Genomic DNA, 21,243 nt, shown 5'->3' on the forward strand with positions numbered 1-21,243 from the left:
CATGGAACTGCCTTCCTGCCAAAACTAAATGCCAAAACTGTGTAAAGTTTTATAATCTACCTGGAAAAGATCATAAAGGCAAATGAGGAGACCTTCGACAAGCCGCTGGCTTCCTGTCCTCGTCGAGGCCACTAGGGTTAGTGGCTCTTGGGTAAATTGGGTAAATCAGATATGCTAAAGATGCAAATACTGTACACAAGCATCCACAGATAATGGCTGAAGAAGTTTGCTTCTTGGCTTGGACTTGCATATCTGAATAAAAAATAGACAAAATTACATACAGTAAGTTTTTATATATATATAAATTTTGGGAGTACCCTGTACAGTACAGTTTAGTTGGAATTTAGAAAAAATACAAACTATTATTAGCTGTGTGTGGAAGAGTGAATGTAAATAAGTTATGCTGATGATGAAATTTGCTTAGGAAAATTATTAGTTATACAGATATAGGCTATCATCTAAGTAATTTTTTAATCATTATTTTTTTTTGTCTCATGAATAACTGCCAAATCGATTTATGTTAAACTTTGTGAGATTTTGTTTATTCCACCTGTGTCATTTGGGAACAATAATATTGTTGTCGACTGTAACATTTGTCTCGTCCTTTTCAGAGTTTTTTAAGTCACGTGTTTAATGGCTGCTATGCTGTCTTGCTGTTCATAGTAGTCGTGTTCTTCTTAATATATGGAGTTGAAGTGTACTTTAAGGTGCGTACTTTATTATTATGTTCACCCTCCCTAGGTTTTTAGTCTTTAATGCTGCTGCTGATTTTGTTTCTCATTGCTAAGGAAAATGAGCTTATTAGGCTTATTGAGGTCCCTACCCCACCTAGGCCAATGACTTGTCTTTTCCATGATGTAGTCCACAGCAGTTGTATAATATCAAAGTATTACCCAAACATCTATGTTCTGTGTGGGAATTGAACCTGTGAACTTTGGGATCTGAAGTGAGTGCACTGTTCACTATCCTGTACCAGTGGTTAGTAAATAAGTACTGAGAAATTTGGTAACTGTTGTGGGTTGCACCCTAGAGATTATCATTGGCTTAAGAGCACTTTGATCATCCCCAACAGGCTTGTTGTTCCTGGCAATGGGAAGCTAAAGCTTTTAGTTTTTAGTTAATGTAGGATATTTTAGGGCCAGAAATGTATGTAGAGGAACACATTATATTTATGAGTAGGCTATCAAGCATTTGCAGGCGATGAGTCACAATAACGTGGCTGAAGTATGATGACCAGACCACACACTAGAAATTGAAGAGACGACGTTTCGGTCCGTCCTGGACCATTCTCACAATCGACTTGAGAATGGTCCAGGACGGACCGAAACGTCGTCGTCTCTTCAATTTCTAGTGTGTGGTCTGGTTATCAAGCATTTGTTTAAATTTTTACTGGTATATTTTGAAGTGACTAGTTGTTAGGACAATATGAGCTGGACATGTTCTCCCGGTCCTTTGGTATCCAAATTCAAGGTAAATTAATATATAAAAGCTCTCATTACACTGTGCATTACTTTAGATTATTATATGTGGTAAAAAAATATAAAATACCTGATTCATGAATGATTTGTGTGTTAAACGAGAACTTGGTAATATTGTTGCTTAAGGCCTAGTTACCTGTGGTTTGTGTTGTAATTGATGTGGGCGTCTTCTGTATTGTAGGTACGTGGGGGCTTCGTAAGTGACACCATTATTGTGGGCAACGTTCATTCTCGAACCCCTCCCCAAGACCATCACCTTCCTCCCCTCCTTGATCCTGTTGATCCAGATTCCCTACAATCTCCATCCTCATCCTCACTTGATCCTCTCACTGTACCTTCCCCAAAGAAGTCTTCCTCTAAATCAACACCATCTGTGGTTAAACCTTCAAGGGAGCAAGAACAGGATCCATCCACCCAACGCCTTGTGGCAGAGCAGGTGTGTTACGTGTCGAACTGGAGGTGCATTTGTGTTTGAAGCATATACCTTAACGTTTTATTAGCACTTTAGCATTTCTTTTTATTAAGTTTCAAATTTTCTGGTATTTTTAAGTATCGTCTAAATAATTGGCAATTTTAAATAAATTATCACATGCATATATATACAGTATTAATTTATGTCTTAGCAGTATTATTGACTCTTCAGTTATGGCAAATTTGGATGTGGTTTTGTAGCTTTGCAGTCAATTTTGTTTTGTGATGTTGACTATATTTTGTGTGTATTCAAGTTGTGCTTCTGTCTACAATCCAAGTTTGTTTTTTGAACCATTTTCCTTTTGTTTAAATGATTTGTGATGTGTGGTAATAATTTGTTTAGGAACTGTACCTCGTTCTGTCAAGGTTTCAAATGTTATCCTTCTCAAGTTACAGGTGGTCGGGGAGTTTACTGGTGAAGCTCCTCCACACAGAGGCATTGATCAATCACAGCTTCATCAGTCCCGGTTTGGGCTGGTGTTTCAAGCCTGTATGTTGATGATCACTGTCTGCTTCCTCTTTTCTGATGTGCTGGGAGGATTTTGGAAAAATAGGTAAGACAAATTGAATAAAAGCCTTTTATTCATTATCTTCATTAGTGTCTGCATTTCATGACAACAGTTCTTATATTATTACCTTCCAGAAAAGGTTTGTATTAAAACTGCTTTTAATGGAAGCTCTCAATGGCATGAAGCAACAAACCAAGTTCTAAAGTGTTATTCCAAATTTGACCCGGAATGTAAGATATCTCAGACCTACATATTATCAGTCTTCCATGAAGATATGCAAGGATTATCATTCAGAAACAGCAATACCATTAGCCTGCATATCTCTAATTTTGATGAGTGAGTATGGGAGCTAGACTTAGACTCTGTCTTAAATAAGAAATGAGTCAATGTAAAAAAATAGATGGTTCTTTCATAAAGTCACATGGAAATAGTTTAGCTTTCTTTCTTTACCTTTTTTAACAAGGTGAGGAGCACCTTGCATCTCACTTTCTTGCCTTATTGTTTCTTCCACTTTTTCCATTATTCGACTTGGTAATGATACAGGACGGACCAAAACATCGTTGTTTCTTCATTTTCTGATGATTGGTTTGGTCATATCTTCAGCCACATTGTGACTCATCTGTATAATTCATATTTAGGTAAAGAAATACTATAATACATTTTATGCTGTTTCACTTATAGATCAGGGTAGCAAGTTCAGGAACTGTTTGATATCAGTTGTTAGCCATCTCCTAAAGACTCAGACATGTACCACATGCTGAAGGATATGAAGTGTTGGCTTAACTTTTGTATACTGAATACATATTGACCAAATATTGCTTAAAAGGAGTTCAGGGTTTATTTATCAGGCATACAAAAGAGCTGGAAAAATCACTTAATACCTCACAAGCTTAAAAGTTTGTTAATTATAAAGAAAAATAAATTTGTCATTTTTAATGTTACCATTAACTGGTTAAACACTTGCTATGTAATTTTAATTAGAGATGCACATTTTAACAGCTTTCACATTTATTTTGTTGAAATGCTGTTTCTGCACAGTGGATGGGGTATTGTTGAACTCGAGCAGATGTAAAGGAAATAAACGTTAGGGTGATGTCAGTGGTCATCAACAAGCACCAGTTGTCAATCGCCTGTCAGAGACTGGAAGCTGATAAGCTTATTGAGGTCTTCCTAGCCAGTGACTAACCATTGTTCAGGATGTGACCCTATTTATTGCTAGGTGACAGAGGCAACACATTAGGAAACATTGGCCTATCTGGAACTCGAGCCCACACCAACGGGTTGTGACCATCTATGCTAATAGATGCACTGCAAATGCAAAATTGTTGCTGTAAGTAACCTGTAGTAATTCATGTGAGGGCCTCTAACTCTAGTGACTTTCCAAAGATTTCTCCATTTTTCTTGTGGATGTTTTCCTGTCGAGTTTTGAACCGAAGAGTTTTGAACCGAAGTACAGGGCAGTACCGTCTTAGTGTTTATGGCTTTGGCAAGTAAGTGATTCCATGGATAAAATAGTATCGGTTGTCTGTGTGACATTGTGACTTGTTGAGGTTGAAACTATTGCCCCTTGTGCAAGTTGCACAATCTCATCAAAAAGTAGTCTGTACTGGGTATTAATATCTTCCAATTTGTTCAGTTTATTAAAGGTTTCGACGAGATCCGTCCTGTTTACAAACTTAGTTATATAATAAATTACATTTTTTAATACTGTATTTTATACATTTCCTCAGGGTTCCACTAATGTCTAGAAATGCATATGACATTATCTTTCGTGTCGTGGAGCTTGGGGTGGCATTATGGTTTCCGTGTGTCTTGTGGAACTGCATGTCCCCAGAACAGTTGTGGATCCTTAATCCTAAAAAAATTTTGAAGAGGCTTGACATTGATAGATCACTGGAGCTTGGGCAACCTGTAACGCAAAGCGGTAAGAATTGAATTTTTTTGTTTTAGCAATTAATGTTGTATGTTAGGAACTATGTATATTAGCATGGCAATTTTAAATTATTAGGCAATTCCAAATAATATTTGGAATTTTATGTGCAATTACAATTTTATAGAATTACTTAGATTTGAAACCTTGTCTGGTAGAATATCTGAAAAGCTTGGTATTCAATTGTGCACCAGGATGTGAGGATAATTAAAGAAGATGCATAATGTATTGACAGTTACTCATGAATATAATATTTGGTTAATAAAATTAAAAACAAAAAGCCTTAACTATTGACTAGTCACCTAATTTGGAAAAAAAAGTTCATACTGAGAGATGACAAAATAAATGGCCAGGAGACATACTTCTCCATCAGTTCACAAGATCACAATAATGTGATTTACTTAAGAGCAAATCTGCTCAGGATATATTATATATCAGTGTCATACTTATCTTTCATTATTTTAATACATCTTCAAAGCAGATCATATAACCAGATTCACTGTAAAAAAGGTGACTTGCTTCACAGGTCTCAACATTAAAAAGGTTCACTTAATAAGCTTGCCATAAAAGGGGCTTATTTGACAAGCTTCACCATAAGGGTTCACCTATGAGCCTCACCATTGTTCCTCTGTAATGTGGGAAATGAGTATTAAAAGTTATTAGTGATAGAAAATAGTTAGTACTTTTTATACTGAGACTAATTGCAATTTTGAGGAGTAATAATAATAATAATGATGATGATGAACCTCTTTAGTTGTTGTGCCTCTGAGAAAGATAGATGCCTCTGAGAAATATTACAGTCACTAAGAATTAGTGCCTGTAATGATATAACTACAACAGGTAATCTGTTGGTTATATTATTTACTGTAGTATAATATTGTATTAGTTTGAGAAGTCAATTATTTGCACAGAATTACAGTATCTTTGATATTTCAGTCATCTGTACTTGAGACACAGATTATAATATATTTATTTAGAACATTAATACATACCTAATTTTAATTCATAAGCTTCTAATTTTGTCCTTTAATTGAACACAAAGTTAAGTACAGGTACAGTATTAATGTTATAAATTTGCATAGGAATTCAATTAGCTTATTAGAAATTTTAATATAATTATTGGGACTTTTTGGCCAAATATAAGCAGCTAACTCTGTCAGACACCTATTGTACTACTAATGTTCATATTTTCATAGGTGAAGGAGTCTCTGGCGAGGGAAGTGCAGAATGCTGGATATGCTATGACACAGAACGCACAGATGCAGGCCCTCTCATCCAGCCGTGTGACTGCCGGGGTGATGTTGGCGCTGTGCACCATAATTGCCTCCGTAAATGGCTCATGGAGGTTAGAACTGGATATGTATACAGTGGTAACTTCGTTTACGATCGTAATCCGTTCCCAGAGACGTGTCGTGAACCAAAACAAATTTTCCCATAAGAAATAATGTAAATGTAAATTGAATTAATCTGTTCCACACCCACAAAAATATTAATTAACTTGAAAATAAATTTTATGCCGAATGACACTTTGTACTAGCTACAATACAGTACAGGTATGTAGATCTTACCTTGCATGAGTACTCTTGTTGGTGTATGGAAGATGGTGAGGAGGAGGAGAGGTGTTAGTGTTTGGGAGTCCCCTTCCATTATAACAGCAGTGATGACATTTCTGGGGTTTTCCCTTTCTTACGTTTTGCAGGCATACCACTAGGACTTGGTTGTGACTTGCTGCTTGCATGTCTTGCTAAGAATCTGTCTGTAGACACTTGTTTTTCCCTACATTTTAACACTTGTCTGTAGTGAGATGAGACATCACATTGTCTTCCTATAAATGATCTCTTGTTTTTCCTCTATCATCATCCTCGCAACTATTTTCTTAGGTTGAACGTTATCACCAACTTTCTTGGGACCCATGGCGTGATATATAACTTTTATGTTAAAAAGGAAAAAAAAAGGCAGGCAAACAATGAAATTCTTCAAAGAATTCAAGCTTTTTCAAAGAATTCGGCCATGGTTTTCACTACCCAGGATAGACTTGTAAACGGAGTGCTTCGCCCCGCGCCCCCAGTACCAAGCGCTTGTTTGACCTATACGCGTATGAACAGACGTCGTCTTCCAAGTAAACCGTCGTACACCAATTCAAATTTTACGATGAATTTGACGTCATATACCAAAAAATTCATACTTTAGGGCAGTCATCAACCGAGTTTCCACTGGTATTTGGTTTTGAATTTTTATGAATTCTTAGTGTGTGAAATTATGTAAAATAATAATTTAAATGGTTTTGTCAGTTTTTGGTTTTCATTCTTTGACAGGTTTCAGCTCAGTACTGTATCTTGGAATTTCCTCATCATATTGACTTAAAACATAAAATGCTTCAATTTTAGCAACACGTGACTGCTAACAATGTAGTCCCATAAAAAATTTCTTTCTATATCTTGAAAAAAGTCTTGCTGTACTATCTTAACACCTTTCATTACAGTATTGGGCATTGTGGTTCAATGTCCACATTTTCTTTTATTTCAATTTCAAGGGGAATGTAGAATTATAATATTTCCTTCCACTCAGGATGTGAAATGTTTTAACTTCAAGGGTATTGCTATTATCTTCCACTTCAGAAATAATATTTGAACTTCTAGCAGCACTGCTAGATTTCATTGGTGTGAAGTATTTTGAGAAAGGTTCTTTGAATGTTGGAAGGTAGGAATGCTTCGCTTTGATGTCCATAGGGAATGGAAAGGATGGGGGAGGTAGAGGGATGGGGAGATGAAATTCAGGAAGAGGATGCGGGTGTAGAGAGAGAGGAGGTTTGAAAGTTCGGTGGCCTGTCCACCATGGGTTGACATTTTTGTATGTGTTGTTTGTTTGCGTGTGTGTTATGTTGGGTTGTCAGTACATTGGCTGGGGGGGCTAGTGTTTGTGACCTTGTTGGTGTCCTAAAGCACTAGAGCCGATGGAGTTGGCTGAAGGAGGCTAATCTTAGAAACATCAGGGTAGTTACACTTCTGACGCCACGATAAATGGTTTTTTGGTTTTATATTTTTGTAGGTGTTTTATTTATATATATATTTTTTTTTTTTTTTTTTTTTTTTATTTATTTATTTATTTATTTATTTATTTTTTTTTTATTTATTTTTTTTTTTCTTTCTTTCTTTATTCTTCATTTGGTGTAGATTGGGTCCGGGATGGGCCACTCATCTGGATCGTCTGGCAGACCGCTTAGTATCTGAGGGCTTGGGAAGGCCTCATCATGGATATGTCTGATCACTTTTTGTTGGAGAGTGATTCTTCTGGTTCTGTGTGGTGGTTCGTGGATCTCGTAGTCGCTGGTGGTGTTTTCTGCTACGAAGGGATCTTCTGGGTCTGGGACATACATGTTCTTCATACGGTACAGCTGTCTTCTGGCCAGGTAGCTGAGCCTAATGTTCATTGGCTTCATGTTGAGCGTCTCATGGATCAGGTCAGTTCTCACCCTGTCCCTCAGAGTCAGGCCCTCTGCAAAGCGAAGTGCTTTGTTCTGTACTCGTTGAATCTTCAACATGTTGGATTTGTTGGTGAGGTTCAGGGGAACGTATGGGTATTCCAAGCTAGGCCTTATGATCATTCTGTACAGGTGGAGCTTGATGTGGGATGGGGCTTGGTTGAAACGGAAGAGCCTCGCCAGTGAGCCCCGGGCCATCGCTGTCTTCTGGGATACGTACTGGGAGGAGTTGAGTAGCCTGTTGAAGTTGTAACCGAGCACTGTGTTGGAGTTTGAGATGGCTATGGGTTCACCCCTGATTCTTATTCCCCCCTCATTTTCAATTGAGAAGGCCATACAGCCGACAGTGCTTAATTGAATCTTTTCTGGGTTAGTGGTGATCCTCCATTTCCTTTCCCAGTTAGCAGTCCTTGCTAGTTCTACGTTTGCCTTACGGGTTGCAGTTGCATGTTTGGCCGCTTGGCTGCTAGGGTTAGATGTTATTACGTGTGTTACGTCGTCCGCAAATTGCACGATAATGGTGTCCCTATACTCTGGTTGGGGCAGGTCATTTACAAAGATGTTGAAGAGAACCGGGCTCAAGCATGATCCTTGGGGGACTCCAGCTGTTGGGGTGAAGGCTGCGGCCTCGTTTGCCTTGAAGCTGGGGGTAACTTACCTATTCTTAAGGAAATTACTGATCAGCCTGAGGAGGGTCCAGTTTTGCACTGGTAAGTCTGCTAATTTGTACACCAGACCATCGTGCCACAGGCTGTCGAAGGCCTTGTGTACGTCCCTCGTCGCAATCAAGGCTACCTGTTTTTGCTTGCGAATTGAGCTTAAGGCGTCGTAGATGATGTTAATTGCGTGCTGGGTTGATCTATGTGCTCGAAAGCCAAACTGCTTTTCTGTGAAGAGGTTGTTGTACTCCATGTAGTAGTTAAGGCGGTTTGACATGATTTTTTCAAAGCACTTGCCTATTGAGTCTAAGAGTGAGATTGGTCGGTAGTTGCCAGGTTGGTGGGGGTCTTTCTTGGGTTTGGGAATGAATATCATCTTGGCTGACTTGAATGCTACAGGAATGTGACCCGATGCCAGCATAGCGTTGAATAGGTTGAGTATGGATTGCATAAGATTGCCTGGTAGAAGTTTGATCTGCAGCGCTTTGATCCCTGATGGTCCTGGGGCCTTATCTCTGGTGTTTTTGATGACTCCTCTCATCTCTAGCATAGTTATGGGTCTTGTTAAAGGGTGGTCGTCTTCTAGGGTTGTCAGGTCAATCAGAGGGGTGCTGTTAAGGGAGGCGGCATTTTCTGTTGTCCATTGGTTGACACGTTCAAAGTGAGTGTTGTTGAAGGCTCTGCTGTTTGAAGCTGTGAGTGTCTTTTTCCAAACTGCGCCCATGAGGTCAGCCTGATCCTGCGGGTCTTCTATTTTTTCTTGTTGCTCCTCTTCATCTTCGTCAAGGAATGTGTGTACAAGGTGGGTGAGGCTGGGGTTAACCGATCCCAGGAGCTGTCTGATCTTGCGCCAGAAAGTTCCCGGCTCCCTTTTGTACTGGTTGGCCTGTCTCACTAGGGTTCTCCAAATGTGGCTCTTGTGGGTCAGCGTAAGGTCTATGGTTTCCCTTCTGAGTGTTTGTAGGGTCAACGCTGGTGGCTGGCCTGTTTGGTAGTGGCTTTGGCAGGCTCGCTGGTACGCATTCATTTTGCCTCTGATTTCTCGGGTCGGCTTATATTGGTGGTAAGTCCTAGTGGTGGATATTTCACAAGTGGCCTCGGTTGCAAGCTGGATCCGGTTGTGGATGGTGTTTACTGCTTGGTCGATTGTTTGGGTTGGGAGGTTGTCGAACTCAAGGATGGGGTCGCCAGCAAGGAAGGTGTCATAGTCACGGGCACGTATGGTTTCCAATCTGGGCCTGGATGGTGCCACATATCTGAAGGGGGTTGCTTGGAGGGATGTGACCACAGGGATGTGATCCGACCCCACGTTCTTGCCTGGGGTTACTCTGCAGTGGAACAGGTCACAATCTCTGTTGGTCAGCACTATGTCCGGGGTGCCCCTATGGTTGCCCGCAAAGAACGTCTTAAAGTGGGGGCCTTGGAAGGAGAGGTCCCGGTTTTGCATTAGATTGAAGAGCTGCCTGCCCTTGAGGTCTGGCCTGTCAGGAGCGTTGAATAAGGCCTGATGGTGGGCATTCAGGTCTCCTGCGATGATAGTGGGGAGGTTCCTGTCGAGCAGCTTGTTCAGAGGGATGGAGGGGAGGTAGGCCAGTCTAGGTGGTAGATATGCGGTGCAGACAATGAGGGGGCCGTGTGAAGTGGTGAGTTCTATTGCAAGAAAGTTGTCGTCTTCTATGAGGATGGGGCGGTAGGAGAGCCCTCTTCTTATTAGTATTGCCACCCCACTGTACCTACCCCTGTTGACTTCCCTGGTGGAATATCCCCAGATGGAGATGTGCTGGTCTTGTCTGGCCGCTGTTTCATTGAGTAAGACAACATCTGGGTTAAGTCTGGCTACCTCCAGAGTGAGTAGGTATCTGTTGTTGAAGTAATGTCTGATGTTCACCTGAAGGATTGTGATCCCCATTATTGACTATGAGACGGAAGTGTTTGTTTGGCTGTAGTGCCAATGTTATTACATTCGGTTTGGTCGCTTCTGTTTGTGGAGGAGGGGGGTAAAGCTGTTGAGCCAGGTATCTTGTTCCTGGTTCCGGTCGGGGATTGGTTGGGGTTGGGGTTTTCCATACGTTGCTGTGCCATTGAGGGGTCTTCGGTGTCACTGCTGTTCATGATGTCGACATCCGTGGTGCTAGAGTCGCTCTCTGGTGGAGAGTTGTGGGGGCTGCTTGCCCTTGCTCCGTCCACAGGGGATGGGGTTCGGCTGTAAGTGTTGGTCCTAGGCCTCTTGGTACCGCGTTGTGTGGAATATATTGTTGTGGGGCTGCGGTGTTTGAAGCGAAATTTCCTAGGGCCCCGGATGGGGTTCCGTATGGCAAGGGAGTTTGTGATAGCTTTGAGGACGATCTGATGTGGGATTGTTTCAGGAAGGGTGGACATAGGTGTTTCCCAGGATGTCGGGGTGGAGGGGCCGGGGTTGTTCAGGGAGTTTGGAGTCTCCTGGGCGTTGGTTGAGGCCTGGGGGCGAGGAGTACTAGGGTTGGGGTTGTTGGGTTGTGCTTGGGCCTGGCCGGCGGTTGTTGTGATGTTAGGAGTCAAGTAGGCAAGCGAGTCCTCGGACATATGGTAGGAATGCTCACTTTGAGAAAATTTTGAACACCATCATTTGTGTCATTTGCAAAATAAAGGTTATTCATGAACAAGGAAACTAAATTTACAAGGTACAATCTCTCCCACATAAAATTCTAAACAGTCACATTCAACACTCCATCATGGCTCGATTCATTTACAGGGGTTACTGGCCTGACCCTTTGAGAACGTGAGTTTATTAACCTAGTTTTGGTCAAAGCCTGCCAAACTGAATGGACAATTGTCAGGAAGAATGTGAGGTGGCATGCCAGGGAAAGTCCTGTTGTATATATGGTAGTGCCATCTAGTAGTGGCCAGGGTAGGTGACTGGGCAGGCCAGCTGGTTTGCTAGAGCATTCATTGCTGTTTGTGATGCCAAAGAGGACAGTATATTTCATTTGTGCCTTCTAGAGATCACCCAAACTAGATGGTATTCTCCAGTTCTCCCTAGTGTTATTGTGAACTTTTCAGGAACTGGATTAAAAGTGTCGGCGGCACCAGTTTCAGAATATTACTCTCCCTGACTACATGTAACAATATCTACCGAGACAGTGGAATCCTATCCAAGGAAGCAACCGAGTGAGAGTGCTCAGAAAAGGTCACATTCACTATTACTTGGCTGATTTCATCTAGCCTTCTTCTATCACTTCTTATATGATTATAGTGTGTAAATTATACAGCCTAATTTATTTAGCTTATAAGTATTCTTTTTTACAGCTATTTTATGTTTTTATGTTGTAGTGGCTTGAGTGGTTAGTGAGTAGAGGAGTATTGTAATGACTGTAACACATGCAGAATTTCATACTAAATTTTTGTAAATACTAAAATAATGATTTTATCATTCCAGTGTGCTGAGAATTCTTCAGAAAATTTATCATGCAAAGTGTGTGGGGCAGTGTATCAGCTGGAGAAGGGTCGGGCATGGTGGATTGGCCAGGGGTTCACAGCACGGCACTGGCTGCAAACTGCCTCCCTGGTCACGGTCATGTGTGGCACCATAGCGGGTACTTGGGCTGTTGTTCAGATGTACGATGATGCCTACATTAGATCCCTGGCTGCTGGAGCCACTCTCTTAATCATATATGTTTGTTTAAGGTAAGAATACATAATGCTGGTGAAGTACACATTACACACTACATTTCTTTATTTATTTATTTATTTATTTATTTATTTATGCATATACAAGAATGTACATAAGGAATGTGAGGATACAAATATGGTAATTACAGTCTTGTAAAGCCACTAGCACGCACAGCGTTTCGGGCAGGTCCTTAATCTAAGAAAATTTTAAGGAGGTAAATACTTGCAAAATTTATAGACAAAAAAATGATAACAGATTACATGAAATTAAAAAAAAAAAAGATGATGAGAGAAAATTGTAGGTACAGTATATTAAAGCACATAGGTAGCTAAGATTGATTGCAATGACAGCTTGAATGGTAGTTGACAAAAATTGGTAGTCACAATACAGCATATGGCTAGCACATAAAAGAAGACAGCAATGAACACAATGATAAGGTTGTTTGATATTACATAAAAATTAGGAGATTGGGTAACACTAGGTACAGAGCAAATTTAAAGCTCAGTGTAGGAAACTAAGAGGATGAAGTTAGGTACTTTTTGGTTTTGCTTTTAAATAAGGCAAAAGTTTTAGTTTTTCAATTCACTAGGGAGTGAGTTCCATAGACTTGAAGCTATTACATCATCTATGTATGACAATTATTGCCATATTTCCATTATTATCTTTGTTTCTTATGTGTGTCCATGAACCACTACAACTCGATAATCATTTCAGTCCTCGAGCCTATAATAGCCAAAAATTTCCATGGATTATATACATTGCATTAATTTTACTGTGTACATTTAATTTCATCATATTGAATAGGGTCAGGACCAAGACCCATTGGTTAGCAGGATTATCATTGTAAACATTATTTGTATTGTTTAACTGTATTTAGAGAGCCATTAGGTAAATTAAAACTTTTGTAGTCAATAGTTATGCAATCCTGTGTATCCAGCCTTTGGAGCAAAAGGATTAAAGATCAGACTCTGCAACATGTTAATTTATCAGATATGATTTTTATTTTCACCCTGGTACTACTTGTACACTAAACTAAGCTCTTCCTCCATTGGGGGGGGGGGGCCTTCTCCTTTCTTGCCAGTCGTTGATGCTAATGCAGATGATTGTGATGTGAATTCACTGTATTGAATTTAGTTTGATGTGCATTCATTGAATTTGATGGTTGCTTCATGATAGCAACCAACTACAGTATTATTTAGGAAACATATTGGTGATTTAAAAATATTTAATTCTTTCAGTAACATTTTGGATTACTGTGTATACATCAGTATTAAAATGTAATTACCCACTTTCAAAGTCTGATCAGTAAACTCCAACTATTCGTTCTCTTGTGATTTCTCTCAATAGCTGTTTACGAATTATACTCATTGCAGATACATACAATAGTTCACATATATCAAGTAAACTTGCTGAAGAAACAGTTGGAAGTCTGGTACACTTGTGACTGGAAATACATGGCCTCAGATGATGCCTTGAAAGTTTTATGTTAAACTCTGTACTGGTGGATGTCATATAGCATGAAATATAACGGCTTTCAACTATTAAAAAGCCATTCTTATTTGAAATAATACGTTTAATCTGTCCGTGATTGTTAAAATACTCATAAAATCTTTATATTCAAACAGGTTTTTAGGATTCAATACCTTCAGTGCATACCAGCGAGCAAGATACTCGGCTGTTAAAATCCTCGGACGGCATTTTGCTCAGCGAGACCATGGCAGCACTTCTGGGGTATCTGCAGCAACAGCAAATGTTGCAACTATCAGTTCCGAAGTATCTGTGGACATGAATGCCACTGGTGTCCCTAAATTACCAGAAGCCACCATCTGAACTTAACCAATTGGTGAGGAAATAAGACAGTAGCAGAAGTAATTCCATAAAATAAGTGAATAATATATTGGTGGTGATAGTGCATCAGACAAAAGTAAAGCAGTATGGATTTTTCTGCTTACAGAAAATAAGTGAATGCTGGCATTCTCTAGTGATTAAAAGATTATATTATTATAGAGAGTAGTTGTCTTGTGCAAGATAATATTTTAGAATAGATGAAAACCCCCGGTTGAAAAGGCTGTACACAAACAAGATGATTCCTTTAAATTTCAGTATGCTTATTTACTGGTAGACAGACATTAGTATGTAATACAATACAGTACAGTACTTATTAACTGCTTACGAATTAATTCCTTTAAACTTGACTGATGCAGTTACGAAATAAAAGATAAGAGATTGGGTTGCACCAGTTGGAGCTGCTGTTTGTATCTGAGCAAAAATCTGACAATTGTGAAAAATTTCAATGAATATTTTTCAAGGCTACTAACAGTCAGTGTAGAGCTGTGTGTAGACTATAATTTTCAGTATGGTTTTCATATTGCCACAAATTATGATCCCATATTTCTAGTACCATGATACTTTTTTTTAATACAACTACAGTAGACTAGTTAATTCAGCATATATATATATATATATATATATATATATATATATATATATATATATATATATATATATATATATATATATATAAATATATATATAAATATATATATATATATATATATATAAAATATATTTCATGAATCACCTAATTTATGGTTAATGACATTATATCATAGTACAGAGCAAATCGATTGCTCTGAATTTCATTGTTCCGAATGTCTGCTATATCCAAACTAAATACTAAAGCTAATACTAAACTGCCTTGTGGCAACATTATTTGGCAGGCAGTACACCTGGTGACATCCGAATAGTTCACTCGCTCATCAAGAATAAACTTGCGCTAACTACACTTTATGATTGCTATATTGAGCCCTGACATGATACCTTCATCAAGAAAAGGGGCAAGTAAACTTTCTCTAAAGTTGAAAGATGTACAAGAAGTCTCATTCTTGAGCTGATGGGTTTGAGCTATGAAAAAAGACAGAGACCAGGCCGCCTCACCACACTGGAGGAAAGGAGAGGAGTTCTTCTTCTTTCTCCCTTTTTTTCCCCATTTCTAAATGAGGATTTTATTTCTTATAAAATTTTAAGATGAATTGACAAAGACAAAGCAGCAGTGTTCAAACCTAGAAATGGCAGAATGAAGGTCATGGATAGAAAATGGAGAAAAACGAATTGCAGCAGAAAGAACATTTTTCTGGGTTATTAAGAAGTTGAATAAATTAGATGAATAGATGAATTCATTAAAGTTAACTTGGTACAAGATTTTAAATGTAAATATGAAAAAAAAGTGGGAACTGAGTCATTGCATTAATATTGGAAGAGTTTCCTGCAAGCATTTGGAAGCTAGGGGCTAGTAGACGAGATGGTCCCTGCCAGCATGTCTAGACTAGTATATACAATACTCACACATTTTGTCCTCCCCCATGGGTACTGAGGGGGTAGAGAATGCACCTAGTAACCAATTGCAAATTATTTTCCAGAAATCATTACAAACTGAAAATAAGCAAATATCCAAATTTATGGAAATAGTGACAAAAGACCCATTAAAGCAAATCACTAGAGAAACTAAGTTAAATGGGTGGAATATCTTTAAAGAACTGCCATAATAAGACGGTAGGGATTTTGAACTGGGTCATGTGTGTAACAAATTAATTTTCATTCAGGAAAGACGTATAGACAGATTTCATCTGTTCGGATCTTGATAAGAGGCATTTGATAAAGTCCCACACAAGATGTAGATTATTAATATAGATATAAAATTTTTAAACAGAAAAGTGAGACCAGTGATCAGCAAAATAGTCATTAAATGCTACTGGTTACTGTTGACCAGACCATATACTAGAAAGTGAAGGGACGACGATGTTTCGGCCTGGACCATTTTTATGTCGAATCTTGTGAATGGTCCAGGACAGACCAAAACGTCGTCGTCCCTTCACTTTCTAGTGTGTGGTCTGGTAAACATACTTCAGCCACGTTATTGTGACTCGTCGCCTGCTGGTTACTATTTCCTGTTCATCTTGTCCTCTTCAATAATTTGGTGTATCTAGCCATACATTGAATGATAGACTGAAAGAGCACAAAATAAGTGTTAAAGCTGCAGACACAAACAATGCTCTTCTATTATGTTAGGGACTCTAATCATCATATAGATTGATCTTCTAAAATAATCTTTCCTGACTTTTACTCTAAACAGATGCCATCTTGTCGAAGTGGCTCTGATAGACAACGTAAACTTTAATTCTGTCTTTGTTGCAGTTGACTCTTCCCTTTCACACAACATAAATGCTCTTAACATTGTTAATGTGATCTGACTTAGCTTTAGCCCCTCGTTCCTTTCTGTCTTTAATGATAATAGTTTTTCCTCTGCCATTTGGCTTCTTGCACTTTTCTTTATTTTTACCTTACTTTTCTTTCTTATTTATACCTTTTTCCTATTTTCCTTCTCTTCTTTCTAACCTTACCTTTAACAAATTCTCTTAATTCTTATGCTCATCTTTCTCTTACATTCATCTTGCTTTTCATCTCACTCTTACCTTATATTGTTTCTCTTCTGCTCTTGATTACACCACTTAATAATGGTCCAGGACAGACTGAAATGTAGTCCATTCTTCATTTTCAGATGCATGGATTGGGTGTAAACTCTTCAGCCATGTTATTGTGACTTATCATTTGCATATTACAAGTACAGTAACTGCATAGTTAGACCTTTTGTCTTATGTGGCATTGAATATGAGCAGCACCTCACTGTAATAAGACCTACATAAATTACTCATATTTGGTGAAATTGTGTATTTTGTCAATAAAGCTGTTACATACCTGGAGAGGGTTCTGGGGATTCTACTCCCTGAGGCCAGGCTCAACTACGGATATCTTGGTCCAACAAGCTGTTGCTTGGAGCGAACAGCAGGTCCACTACAGCCTGGTTGGTCCAGCACTTCTTGCAAGAACTTGCCTACATGTTTCTTGATTACATCCACCTTTGTTGTTAAGGCTCAGATTAGCAAAATCACATCCTCTGAAATTTGATTTGTACTCTTAAACAATTGAATATGATCCATAATTAGTGTGATTCAATGAACACAGCATAATTTATCAATCGTGCAAATTTAGCTGAAAGTTGATGCTAATGGTTATTCTGAACTCATTTAGCAAAGTACAGTGCATATTAAAGCAACCTGAAAATTTGAATTACCATGTACTGTGGTCTACTGTAGGGTAATGATTTTGGTTCATGGCATATATTTTTTATTGTGTAAATATGATAACTGATGTAAGAATTGCATATTTACTGATTTTTCTGGTTTTGGTGTGAAATCTTTGGTAGGATGCATTGGTACATATTTTGCTAACATTGATGTATTTATAAGCATTCCTTTGCTCTCACCATGTCTCATCTTATGTGATATTACAAATTTATAATAGGAAGTAAGCATAAAGGGAGATTTTATATTTTTTAAATACTGTAAAACTTCAAAAAATGTCACTGTTGGGACAAAGTGGGAGAATATTTCAGACAATAATGCCCATGTGCATTGTAATACATTTTACAACGTTAAATGGATTTACTCTGTTTTGGGGGATACAATGATTACATCACTATTTTGAGATAATTGGCATCAGTATTAAGGCCATGTATTGTTCTTCTATACTGTATCTATAAAAGAGGGTGTCTGTGTCTGTCCAAGTTTGGAGGCTAGGCATTTGAGGCTAGCCTCGCCAAACTTTGCAGGATGACTAATGGGTGTAGGGGGGATGACTTGAATATTCAGGGCTGAGTAATAGTTTTATTATTTCTTCATTATATTATTCAGGGCTCCCAACACTTAAATGGTACAACTTTTTAGGGTTGACCCTATGTAATGTTTAACAATTTCAAGAACATAAGTTAAAATGAGAAAATCCGTAGGAGCAGTGATGAGGGTTCGAACCTATGCAGTGGATGTTCCCACACACAGGTTCGAACCCTCAACAGTGCTCCTACGGATTTTCTCATAGATGCAGTCATGTTAGTGTGATTACTTTGTGTATAAGTTCAAATATTATCTACACATTTAACTTGTGCTGATACTGAAGCTAGTGTTATTAAGCAAAACATCCACTGTGTAGTTGGACTGAGCAAGAATTCCATTAATACATGTTTACTTTAATATCAATACAGTATTCATATTGCAATTTGTTTCTTTTTCTCAAGGTTAGTAACAGTAATATTCGAATTTCCTGACACTGTCTTGTTTAATGTGTATGCTTATGTGTGTGAGAATCTGTGTATATGTATGTGTGCATGCATCTATAAATTAATGGTTTTGTACATTTAGGCTATAAACAAGAATTTAAACATTGTTATTGCAATATTACACTGTAAATAGTATTGTAAATTCTGATGTACATGTTCAGAAGAAAGTGAGTAATCATATATGGTACTTGTATTCAAAACACTGAGGTGTATCTTGGACATGCAGCAGTTGTACATTCTTTCTATTTTTGCTGCACATCCTCTGGTATAGAAATGTTTAATAGTGTCAAATAATATTGTGTGTGATGGTGTTAAATGAATAACAAAATAAGCGTCATCTATTGGCTGCATTGAGTAATATTGGATTCCATGCCAGCATCAGATGTCGTGCATGATATGTCATCACCCTTTGGCTGCGACCCTTATTTTTTTTTTCTAGCCTTACCGAGCATTAAAATGCAGCTTGAAACAAAGAACTATTTTTTTTTTTTTTTAGAAAAATACCCTAAGTGCTTAATTATGTTTCTAAATATGTAATTTGGGGGGAGGGGGATATTTTCATTGTGGAAAATAATATTTGATTCCACTTTGTATTATAAAATATAGTCCAAGTACATGTACTGTAACACATTACTAAACTGTTAAACCCATATTCCTAAAATGAAAATACTTACAACTTGCCTTATTTACGAAGGCAAACTTACAACAACTATTTGGACATACAAAAATGGACTGTTGCAGCTGACAGTGACATTTTGTACTTTTAATTTTAGAGGGCATGAAAACAACAGCTAACAACCAAACTTAAGCATTCCTAGGCCTAGTAATGCACGTATATGTACTACATTAGTCCTCAAATAGTGTATATTGGACCTAGGATTGCTGGGACAGATTAGGTTAGGGGGTCTAGTTACTGTTTTATTGTTTTAGTCTGCCATTTGGGCTAATTCAATACAAAACTTTTTTGGTTCTAACAGCATATTTTGTAAGTTTGACAAAATATCTGGTGTAATTATTTAATTACACTAATGGAGAATAGGCTGGTTTGTTCCAAAGATATATAATTATAAACAGATTTATTAGCCATGATTGTAAAAAAAATTATTTTTGCCTATTTTTATTAAATATATAAAATTAAGTGCTCTTACCATATACTGTGGTACCTCGGTTTTCGTAGTTAATGTTCCCAGAGACGGTATGGAAACCGAAACTAATTTTCCCATAAGACAATGTAAATTGAATTAATATATTTTGGGGTGTGAAATGGATTAACTAAAAATACATTTTATACAGAATACTGTAATACTCTTAGGTACCTTACCTTTATTGAGGACTCTTGTTGGCATATGGAAGACAGTGAGGAAGGGTAATGATTAATGGGTAATGACTGAGGAAGGTTTTCTTGTTGACCACAAAAACTGTGGTTCCACTATACTGTATACCATTAAAAATAATTAAAGATTATTTTAGATATTAAAAAAAAATTAAATAAAAAGTAATTGTTATTTACAGTACAGTAATATAAAAAAAGGAGAGGTGTTAGTGTTTGGAAGGAGAGTCCCTTTCCATTATGACAGCAGTGATGACATTTCTGGGGTACTCACTCTCTCATGTTTTGCCGGCCTACCGCTGGTGGTGGCTCACTGCTTGCTTGTCTTATTAAGAATCTGTCTATAGACACTTGCTTTTCCCTACATTTTAACACTTGTCTGTAGTGAGACATCATTGTCTCACTATGAATGATCTCTCGTTTTTCCTCTTTCCTCACATTTTTCTTAGGTTGAACATTACCACTGATTTTCTTGGATCCCATGGCATGATATATAACAAACTTTTGTTCAGAAACCAAAAAAGCGCAAAAAAAAAATGAAATTCTTCACAAAGAATTCAAGCACAATCATTACTAGGCAGGTGACACCAGTAAACTAAAGCACCACGCTCGCGGTGGGCTCATACGTGTATAAACAAACTCCTAAAACCGAGGCGTACTGAATCAAATTTTTCGTAGAAATTAAGAGTACCAAAAAATACAAGAACAGGCATACGAAAACCATGGTTCCACTGTACTATATTGTACTGTATACCCTTAAAAATTATTATTATTATAGATATTAAAAAAATATTAAATAAAAGTAATTGTTATTTACAGTACAGTAATATAAAAAAAAACACCTTGAGTAAACATGATACTGTACTGTATAATATTGTGTGTGCTCCAAATGCATGGAAATTATTATAAAACGTATCTTATACTATGCGAGTAAAATACATAAAGTACAGTACAATCAAAAGTTAATTCTAGCCTTTTTTCCCTAGATTTTTTGTGGTTTTCTTGTTGACCTATTTTCTCATGTTTCCAGTTAGTTTTTTTTGTTGTCACATTTACCATTAATCATTATAAGACTCAAATGGTGAATGAGTGTTCACCAAGAAGAGAACATTTAAAAGTGATTTCCAAGTTTGTAAATTAATTCCAATATGCATGCATGTGTAACACACACACACACACACACACACACACACACACACACACACACACACACACACACACACACACACACACACACACACACACACACACACACACACACACACACACACACACACACACACACACACACACACACACACACACACACACACACACACACACACACACACACACACACACACACACACACACACACACACACACACACACACACACACACACACACACACACACACACACACACACACACACACACACACACACACACACACACACACACACACACACACACACACACACACACACACACACACACACACACACACACACACACACACACACACACACACACACACACACACACACACACACACACACACACACACACACACACACACACACA

General features: G+C 38.0%; 1 protein-coding gene across 5 annotated transcripts in view; it reads left to right on the forward strand.

Annotated features, from left to right (window-relative positions):
- Positions 1–20,645, forward strand: part of LOC123765526 (uncharacterized) — a 93,414-nt gene extending 72,769 nt beyond the window's left edge. For 3 of the 5 annotated variants that reach the window (XM_069333862.1, XM_045754177.2, XM_045754176.2), the window contains 7 exons: positions 612–707; positions 1,660–1,914; positions 2,340–2,503; positions 4,189–4,382; positions 5,585–5,733; positions 11,944–12,191; positions 13,803–20,645. In XM_069333862.1, coding sequence (XP_069189963.1) covers positions 612–707; positions 1,660–1,914; positions 2,340–2,503; positions 4,189–4,382; positions 5,585–5,733; positions 11,944–12,191; positions 13,803–14,007 — 1,311 coding nt within the window. In that variant the 3' untranslated portion in view covers positions 14,008–20,645. The remainder of the gene's footprint in view (positions 1–611; positions 708–1,659; positions 1,915–2,339; positions 2,504–4,188; positions 4,383–5,584; positions 5,734–11,943; positions 12,192–13,802) is intronic. The other 2 variants (XM_045754178.2, XM_045754180.2) reach the window with 2 other exon arrangements.
- Positions 20,646–21,243: the final 598 nt, after the last annotated feature.

This window comes from Procambarus clarkii, chromosome 30 (genome assembly GCF_040958095.1).
Source record: "Procambarus clarkii isolate CNS0578487 chromosome 30, FALCON_Pclarkii_2.0, whole genome shotgun sequence".
In the NCBI taxonomy this organism is placed as follows: Eukaryota; Metazoa; Arthropoda; class Malacostraca; order Decapoda; family Cambaridae; genus Procambarus; species Procambarus clarkii.